Source organism: Mobula birostris, chromosome 12 (genome assembly GCF_030028105.1).
Source record: "Mobula birostris isolate sMobBir1 chromosome 12, sMobBir1.hap1, whole genome shotgun sequence".
Lineage (NCBI taxonomy): Eukaryota > Metazoa > Chordata > Chondrichthyes > Myliobatiformes > Myliobatidae > Mobula > Mobula birostris.
Genome location: NC_092381.1, coordinates 27,469,451 through 27,481,688, shown reverse-complemented (window position 1 = coordinate 27,481,688; position 12,238 = coordinate 27,469,451). Strand labels below are relative to the sequence as shown.

Here is a 12,238-nt window from a genome sequence, read left to right as displayed (position 1 = left end):
ACATGTAACAGTGAAATAATTAAGAACATTTTGACTGCTTTACTGTACATCTTTGTCAGTTACTATTTCTCTACATTATAAACTGTATCTTTCATGTTTAAATTACTAAAAGAGGCTTTCAACAGAATTAAACACCTTACTTCAAAAGTCATTAAAATACATTGAGTCATGTACTTACCTTGTGAATGTTTGAATCCAAATTAACAATTTGCATATCTCACTGGAAAAAGTTTATATTTTATAACTTAAGTAATAAATATACATTACCAATTTCTACATAAATAATCTCTCATTAATTGGTAAACAAAATATGAAATCAGACATTATAGGTTTAATACTTTGCAAATCATTTGGAGATCATTTTTAAAAACATTTAGCTATGGACCATAAAAGCAACTTGCAATTCATTTTGATGTTTATTTAGGCTAGTATATTTGTTTTGTACATTTTGTTCTAGCTTATTCGAAAGCACCTACAGTACAGAACAAAATAGTTTCATTTCTAAGAAACACTGTACAAGATGCACACTTAGTCCAAATTTTCATTATAAACTATGGAGTAACGTTCTTCAAAAGTTATACTTTCTAATCAATGGCTTAAATATGAAAAAATTAATACATGATCAGATAATAGATATAATCTTTAAAGACACATTCTGTCACTGATAAAGCTAGGATAAAATACAATTTCTTTTAACAACCTTAAATATATAGCTTTCAGAAAAGTTTTATTTGCATAGCGTGTGGATTTTCAAACTATTGTACATTTGATAGAGTACAAATAGAACAGTTTTTAATGATATGGTAAATAATCACATAGGTCTTAAAATAATAAGCAAAGACAGGAATATCTTATTTTATAATAAAATAGCACAGGCAAACTTTAATGGATTACAATAGTGAAATCTCATGAGACAAAAGAAAATTATTACTTTGATTTTAACATGTTCATGATGTTAAGGACCATAAGAACAAACTTCCATGGGGTGTCAGCATGAGGGCAAGACCATCGTAATGCCCAAACTCATGATCATATTTGAAGTAAGAATGCCTCTATTTTAATTGCTTGCAACATCAATCTTGCTGCGTCCCAACAAGAATAAGACTGGGCTGTAACAAGACAGCTCCAAAACTAGGGAACACTACCACTTTAGGAAAAAAAAAGTTCTTCATCATTCTTAAAATATAGTTGAAGGTAACAGGGGTAGCAGGTAAGGGGTTGTGGGGAATGTAAAATGGGTCAGGTTAAAACAACTACCACTTAGACCCTGCTTTGTGCTATCAGATCAAATTCATCCCATATATGACCCAGCAATAGAACATTAATAAAATAATACGCCTTAAGCTAGAATTTATTGACATGTTAATGCACTGACGTGAAAACCAGCTACGGGTATCCAAAATCATTCACAGAATTCCACAACCAGAAAAAGGATGGAAGAAAATGCATTGTGATCGTAATTTTACTAAGACATGATTCACTTAAGGCAGTTAATTTTAGAAAACAGTTTCCATTTTGCAGCGATTGATCACAAAAGCATCCATTGGCATGGAGAGCTAATTTTGCAAAGGCATTAACTGAGCATGACCTGAGGTTTAAATTTAATAATTTCATTGATCTGCTCAATCCTTGGGGCTGCAGAATGTTCAAGTCATCAAAACAATCAAATATTGCAAACTGAGTAATGTTCTTGCATTGGAAGGTTAAAAGGATCCAACTGGACCGCAGTATATATCCAAAATACGAACAGCACATTTGGTCAGAGAAAGTAATAAGTGCATGAAACAAAATCCAGTTTTGCTTCTATCCGCTGTTTTTATTATTCTCATCCATCTTGATTTCAGTCTGTTGCATGGAAAGAAAAGACTCCCATGTAGCTAAACACTGAAAGACAAAAAAAAGCCAATAGAAAATTGATAACCTCAAATATAGCTACTGCTAGTACAAAAAAAATCCAAAAAGTGGGACATACTTTAGGTCCTTCAAAATCTGTGAAGAGATCCAGTAAGTTAATATTCCAAATGAGAATTATCAACATAACTGTATTTTTTTTTCTTTTCAGACCTACTAAATCAAGTATAATCAGTTTTTGAATTACACAGCTAAGAAAATGGCTTCAAAATGAGGAAAGTAATGGTCAAGATCAGTGGTTGAACTTCTGAAGAGAAGGGCTAATCTGACCACTTTGCTCAAGTAAAGCAGCTCCATCACCAGAAAACAAATTATATCAATGTAATTGGCCTCTGATAATATACATCTATTCCATTTAAGTTTACCCAAGATTACTAGTTACTGAAGGAAGAAAACAATTATTGTTTTCTTCTATAAATTTTTTTTGAGACTAGAGAATAGGTATGTAGAATAGAAACATTGTGCAATTACTGTTTTATAGAGTCATGAATTCAAATTCAGACAGCTCAAAAATGGGCCCTTCAACCAATATGTCCACAGTGATCATTTTGTCCAATACTAACCCCGTTACACCTGTATCCTTCAATGCCTTACCCATTCTAGAGCCTGTCAACATGCTCTAATGTAGTAATTGTATCTCCGCCTCCGCTGGGGAGTGCTCTCCTGACGTCAACCATTTTATGTGAAATTAACTTCCCCCACAGACTTCTTTCCAATATCCTGTCACTTTAAACGTGCACTTCTTGTTCTTATTATCCCTCCCAGGGGAAAAATATTCTTGCTGTCTACTCTACAGCTCTCAATCATGTAAGCTTTCATCCCATCTTTTCCCGTCTTTCTCTCCATATCCAAAGATCTCAAATAGAATGAAAGGATTACCGTATGAGGAACATTTGGCAGCTCTTAGACTGTATTCCCTGAATCTCAGAATGAGGGGGGATCTCATAGAAATATTCCGAATGTTAAAAGGCCTGAACAGATTACAGTCCAAGACAAGAAGGCATGACTTCAGGATCGAAGGACATCCACTTAGAACAGAGATGCGGAGAAATTACTTTAGTCAGAGGGTGGTAAATCTGTGGAATTTGTTGCTATGAGCGGCTGTGGAGGCCAAGTCATTGGGTGCATTTAAGGCAGAGATAGATAGATTCTTGATTAGCCAGGCCATCAAAGGCAGGGGAGAAGGCCGGGGAGTGGGGATGACTGTAAGAATTGGATCAGCCCATGAATGAATGGCGGAGCAGACTTGATTGGCCAAATAGCCTACTTCTGCTCCTATATCTTATGGTCTAAATCCACGCATCTGGTGAATTTCCTCTGCATTTTCTTCGGCACAACCACACCCTTTCTATTGTTTGGTAAGCAGAGATGCATACAGTACTGAAAAACACTGATCAGACACACTTGGAAAGTTGCAACCAAAAATTCCAAGTTTTGTTTCAAGGGCCTGACCTACAAAGGGAGGTATGCTACGTGCCTTATTTACCACTCTGATCAAACAGTAGTAAGTGAATGCTACTGTTAAATGCTACTGTTAATCCATTAAAGTAGTAATGAATAGGTGTATGGAAGCAGCACTGTGTGGTATACTGTGTGTTCATAGCTGAATACTGACTGTGCACACAAGCCTTGAGATAAGTATGCATATGATGAAAAAAGTAATTGATAGATGACATCTGAACTTGGATTCAGCAACCCTGTGTGATATTATTAAATGTTGTAGAAAATGCATTTAGATCTTCCACGTGGACGCCCGGTATTGTCATAGCTATCTATTTCCACTGCTTTGTCAGTTGGTTTAGGGAACCTCCTCCAGATAGTGGATGCACTTCACTTCCAAATCTATATCTCCAGAGCAGTGAGGATAATTTAGCACTTCTCTGCTTTGCTCATTCTTTTATCTCTCCCAGGTTAGATTTCACTCACAGGCTCCGCTCAGACTGAGGTAAATGATCTATCATCATCTTAGACATCATCCATTATGAAAATATTCACTACTCAAAATTAAAAAGGGTGATATGTCAAATTTAAGCTTAGTTCAGTAAACTACAGCCCTTGTTTCAAATAGGCTGTAAGATTAAATAGGCTAAACACGAGAAAGGTGAAATGGCTTCAAAATTCTGTAGAGAAAACTTAAAGAAAACTATGAAAGCAGTCTCAAAAAAAGGAAAATATAGCCCACAATCAATGCATTATTTAATATGTCCACCAAATGAAGCTTGATAACACTTTGCTACAAAGGATTGAAAAATTAAAACTTAATGGTTTGAAGTTTATTGATAACCTGATATGGTGGCAGCTAATCTTGTAGAGTTAAATTTATTCAAGAAACTTAAATATCAATCTGTTGGAGTTTTTCGAGGAGGTTACCAGGAAAGTGGATGAAGGGAAGGTAGTGGATATTGTCTACATGGACTTCAGTAAGGCCTTTGACAAGGTCTCACATGGGAGGTTAGTTAGGAAAATTCAGTCGCTGGTATACATGGAGAGGTGGTAAATTGGATTGGATATTGGCTCAATGGAAGAAGCCAGAGAATGGTGGTAAGAAAATTGCTTCTCCGAGTGGAGGCCTGTGACTAGTGATGTGCCACAGGGATCAGTGCTGGGTCCATTGTTATTTGTCATCTATATCAATGATCTGGATGATAATGTGGTAAATTGGATCAGCAAATTTGCTGATGATACAAAGATTGGAGGTGTAGTAGACAGTGAGGAAGGTTTTCAGAGCCTGCAGAGGGACTTGGACCAGCTGGAAAAATGGGCTGAAAAATGGCAGATGGAGTTTAATACTGACAAGTGTGAGGTATTGCACGTTGGAAGGACAAACCAACGCAGAACATACAGGGTTAATGGTAAGGCACTGAGGAGTGCAGTGGAACAGAGGGATCTGGGAATACAGATACAAAATTCCCTAAAAGTGTCGTCACAGGTAGATAGGGTTGTAAAGAGAGCTTTTGGTACATTGGCCTTTATTAATCGAAGTTTTGAGTATAAGAGCTGGAATGTTATGATGAGGTTGTATAAGGCATTGGTGAGGCCGAATCTGGAGTATTGTGTTCAGTTTTGGTCACCAAATTACAGGAAGGATATAAATAAGGTTGAAAGAGTGCAGAGAAGGTTTACAAGGATGTTGCCAGGACTTGAGAAACTCAGTTACAGAGAAAGGTTGAATAGGTTAGGACTTTATTCCCTGGAGCGTAGAGGAATGAGGGGAGATTTGATAGAGGTATATAAAATTATGATGGGTATAGATAGAGTGAATGCAAGCAGGCTTTTTCCACTGAGGCAAGGGGAGAAAAAAAACCAGAGGACATGGTTTAAGGGTGAGGGGGGAAAAGTTTAAAGGGAACATTAGGGGGGGCTTCTTCACACAGAGAGTGATGGGAGTATGGAATGAGCTGCTAGACGAGGTGGTAAATGCGGGTTCTTTTTTAACATTTAAGAATAAATTGGACAGATACATGGATGGGAGGTGTATGGAGGGATATGGTCCGTGTGCAGGTCAGTGGGACTAGGCAGAAAATGGTTCGGCACAGCCAAGAAGGGCCAAAGGGCCTGTTTTCTGTGCTGTAGTTTCTATGGTTCTATCAAATAGAGCATTTCTGGGCACATCCTTAACATTCAACTGACCCCACATTAGCTTCAGGTTGAACAGGCATCTACCACTGGTGAAAGCAAAAAGGAGGAGAGCAGAGACACAAAGCACTCCCCCACAGGTTGAGTGAAAAAGGTATCATCTGTCAATAATAAACAGCAGATCCTGAATGAATATAAGGAAGGCAACATCAAGTTTATTTTCTTAACAATCAAATTGACCAGATCTATTGTTATACCTTTGGGTTTACATTTATAAATGCAATGGCAGTAATTTTGTACTTCATTGAGCAAAAATTGAGTAAGAACACATTGATGTGCACAGTGACAATTCAGAATTAAGAAATTGTGAAACCAAAACGAAAAAGAACTGAGAATCTTATTTTTGTTTTAAATCAGACTTTCACATCTCAGGTCTGAGTCACACAATGGGCCATTTTAATCTTGTTTATTAATAATAATGGTTAGAATGAGCTGTTTCCTGTATTTTAAACACAATAACACAGCCAAGAAGGGCCAAAAGGCCTGTTTCTGTGCTGTAGTTTCTATGGTTTCTATGGTTTAATAGTACCTTCATTAGATCACAGAAATACCTACAAATTATTCTGCATTGGAACAGTAATTTTTGTGGTATTTGTTCAATCCAGCATTTTCTGTACAAATATCTTTCATTATAAGATTACAGAGATAATATACAAGTTCAGCTGATCCACATAATATTTCAAGTACCTAAATCAGGCACACATATGCATTAACAAAGGTATTTAATGATTATAGTATTTTTTAACCTTTCTTACCTCTTCAAAATAATGAATATTATTTTCAGCCATGTTGCAAAGAGCTGATTTCATATCACTTTGCATGTTCGAACACCACCTCTTCCAATCTGCTTTCAAATTGTTATTGGCACGTTCTACTTCATCCTCAAGACGGGCAATATCTGTCTGTAGCTAAAATAAAGTTATTCACACTAAAATGCAATTGAGTTATTTTTATATAATATAAATTGGAAAAAGTTAAGAAATGTACACATTACTTGTGCAGAATTATATTTTTCATCCACTATCAACTGGCAAGGTTAAAAAGATTGGAAGTTATGGCTATAAAAAACATAATAATACAGCACTATAAGAATGTACTGATTGAGAGCAAGATGCACAGTACAATTTCCAGTAACATTATAATAACTATTATTCAAAATAATATCTATAACAGAAGAGCTCCAGTGAAGTAATCAGAATCTAAAATCCAATACTAAAAACACAAGGGTTTCTTCAGAGCAAAACACACAAAATGCTGGAGGAACTCAGCAGGCCAGGCAGCATCTATAGAAAAAAGTACAGTCGACGTTTCGGGCCAAAACCCCTTGGCAGGACTGTAGCAAAAAAGCGCTGAGAAGTATATTTGAAAGATCCGGGGGGGGGGGGGTGATGGAAGACAGAAATGCCAGGTGATAGGTGAAACTTGGAGGTGGAGGGATGAAGCAAAGAGCTAGGTTGAATGGTGGAAGAGACAGAAGGCCATGGAAGAAGTGGGGGGGGGGGGGAGAGAGAGAAGGAGCACCAGAGGGAGGTGATGAGTGGGCAAGGAGATAACATAAGAGGGGGAAGGGGGAGGGTAAGGATGGAAGGATTACTGAAAGTTTGAGAAATTGATGTTCATGCCATCAGGCTGGAGGCTACCCAAGCAAAATATAAGGTGTTGTTCCTGCAACCTAAGTGTGGCCTTATCCCGACAGTGGAGGAGACCATGGATGGATATATCAGAATGGGAATTAAAATAGGTAGCCACTGGGAGATACCGTTTGTTCTGGCAGACAGAGCATAGATGCTCGGCAAAGTGGTTTCCCAATCTACATCGGGTCTCACCAATACACAAGAGACCACACCAGGAGCACCAGACACAGTATATGACCCCAACAGACTCACAAGGTGAAGTGTTGCCTCACCTGGAAGGACTGTTTGGGGCCCTGAATGGTAGTGAGGGAGGAGGTGCAGGGGCAGGTGAAGCACTTGTTCCGCTTGCAAAGCTAAGTGTCAGGAGGGAGATCAGTGGGGAGGGACGAATGGACAAGGAAGTTGTGTAGCAAGCGATCTCTGCGGAAAGCAGAAAGGGGGGAGGGAGGGAAAGTTGTGTTTGGTGGTAGGAATCAGTTGGAGATGGCCATAAGGCCACAAGATATTGGAGCAGAAGTAGGCCATTTGGCCCATCGAGTCTGCTCTGCCAATCGTGGGCTGATCCAATTCTTCTTACACATACACCTCTGCCTGAAATGCGCCTAATGACTTGGCCTACACAGCCACTCGTGGCAACAAATTCCAGAGTTTTACCACCCTCTGACTTAAGTAATTTCTCCGCATCTCTGTTCTAAATGGACTAAATCGATTATTGAAAGATCATTGTCAATGCCTCCGCAATCTCTCCAGCTACTTCCTTCAGAACCTGAGGGTGCATTCCATCAGGTCCAGGAGATTTATCCACCCTCAGACCATTCAGCTTCCTGACCACCTTCTCAGTCGTAATTTTCACTGCACAAACTTCACTTCCCTGACACCCTTGAATATCTGGTATACTGCAGATGTCTTTCACTGTGAAGACTGATGCAAAATACGCATTCAGTTCCTCTGCCATCTCTGCATCTCTCATTACAATATCTTCAGAATCATTTTCTATTGGTCTACCCTCAAATCTCTTTTACCCTTAATATACTTAAAAAAGCTTTTAGTATCTTCTTTGATATTAGTTGCCAGCTTCCTTTCATAATTCATCTTTTCCTTCCTTTTTTTGGCGTGTGTGTGCGTGCGTGTGCGATGTTGGCGGGACGATGTCTTTTATCATGTCTTTACAAGGTGCGGAGCAAGAGAGAGACTGTGGCGTGCCATTCCTCACACAGACACTTCGCAATATTTTTCCCTTTATCTTACAAGGTTGAGTTGCGATCTTGACACTCAACCCAGCACGGATGGGAAGTGTACTCCGGAGCGGACCCGACTGGGTTTAAACCCGGGAACCTCCATTCCAGAGTCCGGCGCTGATGTCATTGCGCCACCAGCAGGCCCTCATCTTTTCCTTCCTAAAGACCTTCTTAGTTTCCTTCTGCGTATTTTTAAAACCTTCCTAATCCTCTATCTTCCCACTAACTTTGGCTTCCTTGTACGCCCTCTCTTTTGCTTTTCTTTAGCTCGGATTTCACTTGGTAGTGTCCTTCTTCCATTCGAAAATTCCTTATTTGGAATATATTTGTCTTGCACTTCCCTCGTTTTTTGTAGAAATTCCAGCCATTGCTGCTCTGCTGTCCTTCCTGCTGGTGTCCCTTTCCAGTCAACTTTGGCCAGTTCCCCTCCCATGCCATTGTAATTTTCTTTATTTCACTGAAATAGCGACACTTTGGAATTTAGTTTCTCCTTCTCAAATTTCAAAGCGAACTCGATCATATTATGATCACTGTTCCCCAAGGATTCCTTAATCTTAAACTCCTTCATCACCTCCGGATCACTGCACAACACCCAATCCAGCACAGCCAATCCCCTAGTGGGATCAACACGCTGTTCTAAAAAGCCATCCCTTAGACATTCTACAAATTCTCTCTCGAGGTCCAGTATTGGTCTGGCTTTCCCAATCCACTTTCATGTTAAAATCCCCAATGATTATCATGACATGGCCCTTCTGACACGCCTTTTCTATCTCCTGCTGTAATTTGTAATCCACATCCTGGCTCCTGTTTGGAGGCCTGTATACAACTGCCATTAGGGTCCTTTTACCCTTGCCATTTCTTAACTCAACCCTTAGAGACTCTACACCTTCCCATCCTATGTCACCCCTTACTAATGATTTAATATTATTTCTTGTACAAAGGGCCACACCACCCCCTCTGCCTACTAACCTACCTTTCCAATACACCGTATATCCTTGGACATTCAGCTCCCAATGGCAGCCATGCTTTAGCCAAGTTTCAGAGATGGCCACAATGTCATACTTGCCAATCTGTATCTGAGTTTCAAGATCGTCCATTATATTTCTTATGCAGCGTGCATTCAAATATAACACTTTCAGTCCAGTATTTGTTGCTTTATTTTAACTGCACCATGCCTCTATTGCCCTGTAACTCATCCCACTAGTTGTGATTTTGCCTCATCTCCTGCCTGTCCTATCTATCATCTCTGTTGCACACCTTCTTTGATTTATTTCTGTTTTCCCCTTCCTCAGCCCTGGTGGAGGTTTCAGAGAATTGTGCACTGGACATTGAGGCTGGTGGGGTGGTAGGTGAGGACAAGAGCAACCCTATCCCTGGTAGCGTGGGGGAAGGATGAGGTAAGAGCAGACATGTGTAAAATGGAAGAGACATGGTCAAGGGCAGTGTTGATGGTGGAGGAAGGGAAGTCCCTTTCTTTGAAAGAAGAGGACATCTCCTTCGTTCTAGAATGAAAAGCCTCATCCTGAGAGCAGATGCAGCAGAGATGGAGGAATTGAGAGAAGGGGATGGCGTTTTTACAAGCAGCAGGGTGGAACAAAGTACAGTCCAGGTAGCTGTAAGAGTCCGTTGGTTTATAATAGACATCGGTGGATAAACTGTCTCTGGAGATAGAGACAGTGAGACAGAGAAAGGGAACGGAATTGTCAGAAATGGACCAGGTGAATTTGAGGGCAAGGTGGAAATTGGAGGCAAAGTGGATGAAATCAACGAATTCAGTACGGGTGCAGCAAACAGCATCAATGCAGTCGTAGATGAAGCGTAGGAAAAGTGCAGGACGGTCACCAGTGTAGGCTTGCAATATAGACTGTTCCTTGTAGCCAACAAACAGGCAGGCATAGCTGGGACTCATGCGAATGCCCATGGCTACCCCTTTTGTTTGAAGGAAGTGGGAGGAACCAAAGGAGAAATTATTTACAGTGAGGTCAAGTTCCACTAGACAGAGGAGAGTGGTGGTGGAGGGGAATTGGCTGGGTCTGGTGTACAGAAAGAAACTAAGAGCTTTGAGGCCTTCCTGGTGGGGGACGCTTCTTCAGATGTTGGAAATCTTGAGCAACACACACAAAACGCTGCAAGTCAGGCAGCATTTCTAAAGGAGAATAAACAGTTACTGTTTCAGGCCAAGACCCTCCATCGGGACTGGAATGGAAAGGGGCAGAAGCTAGAATAAAGTGGAGGAGTACAAGCTGGAGGGTGATAGATGAAACCAGGTTGGGGGGGGGGGGGAAGGATTATGAAGTAAGAAACTATGAGGGGACGTTTTGGTCTCATGACCACAGCAGTTTAAAATTATTGCATAACCAAATATCAAGACAAAGTAGCATTTTATCATTTTAATAATACAATTTTCTACTTGTAATCTAATTTGTTCATCAAAATTTTTGGATGTTTTATTGGGAACATTTAAAGTGTCACAAGTATTATCTCTGAAGCACAATCTTTGACTCTCAGAACAAATATTAAGTATCGTCTAAGATTTCATCTAAGTTCTTTAGCAAGATTTGTAGCAAAACATCGGTGAACTGAGTAAATTCATGAATTCTATCCCCTCTGTTCACATCTTATTTCTCTCAGGTAGTGCTGAATGAAGTTCAACCTGGGTTAAACGTGGGTAGATAGAGCAATAAGGAATGTACACATTTGCTGTGCTATTGTGCCACCCAACCTGCAGGCTCCCCTATTTCCACACTGCAAGCTCTATCCTCAAATCTCAAATTTGTCAAAAATTTACCCTTTTCATTTCACCCGTGCTGACAGGTGCATGATCTTATTTTCTAAGTGCCCTGCTTCCACTGTATTTGCCTCGGCAAACCAGGGGGAGAGGAAAACACTCACATCTATTTTAGGCATTCTTCCAACAGTGCACCACTGGGGTAACTTCACCCAGAAACACTGAAAACACAAGTTATGTTCAGTGAACAGAGCAGTGGAAGATTAAAGTACTGTTCAAGGCGCAACTTTGTAGGCTGGAAAAACCAAATCACCCGACACCAGAGTAATCATAAAGTCTTTCTCGCATACTTTTTAAGTTCAGACATGTTCAGAAAACTGAAAATCTTAACAATTCAGAATTAAAACTGAAAATGTAATTGAGGAAATATGGTATGTCACCATCATCCTCAGAGCGCTCTAACTGGTTAAATCACTGATATTGGTGGGGATCACCACACAGAATCGAAAACAGCTGCAGAAGATGGCAAACTCAGCCAGCTCCATTGTTGGCACTAGTCTCCCTAGCAACAAGAACATCTTCAAAAGGTGATGCCTCAAAAAAGTGGTATCCATCATTAAGGACCCAGGATATGCCCTCTTCTCGTTGCTACCATCAAGGAGAAGGAACAGCAGCCGTTTTAGGAACAGCTTCTTCCCTCCACAATCAGATTTCTGAACGGACAATGAATGAACCATGAACACCATCTTACCACTTTTGCTCTCTTTTTGCATTACTTATTATTTTTCAAATATATTTCTTATTGTAATTTAAATTATATATTGCACTGTACTGCTGCCGCAAACAACAAATTTCATGACATATGTGAGTGATATTAAACCTGATTCTGATTCTAGCTCAAATTCTGTAAGTACCTAGTATGGAAGGTAAAATTGCATTTTTATCTTTCTTCTGGCCAATTTCTACCGCTAGGTGTGTCACTTTGTCAGAAAGATATTTTATTATGAATTCCAAGTACACAGCATGAGTAAATAAAAGAGACAAATTGCAAACGAGTACTGAAACCATTTTAGTTCTCACTGTTAGATGGG

General features: G+C 39.7%; 1 protein-coding gene across 1 annotated transcript in view; it reads right to left on the bottom strand.

Annotated features, from left to right (window-relative positions):
* Positions 1-851: 851 nt before the first annotated feature.
* The window catches only part of snx7 (sorting nexin 7), a 74,699-nt gene continuing 63,312 nt past the window's right edge, over positions 852-12,238 (bottom strand). The window contains exons 9-10 of the mRNA XM_072273511.1: positions 6,303-6,455; positions 852-1,884 (exon numbers count right to left, since the gene is read on the bottom strand). Of these exons, the coding sequence (XP_072129612.1) occupies positions 1,804-1,884; positions 6,303-6,455 (234 nt within the window). The 3' untranslated portion in view covers positions 852-1,803. The remainder of the gene's footprint in view (positions 1,885-6,302; positions 6,456-12,238) is intronic.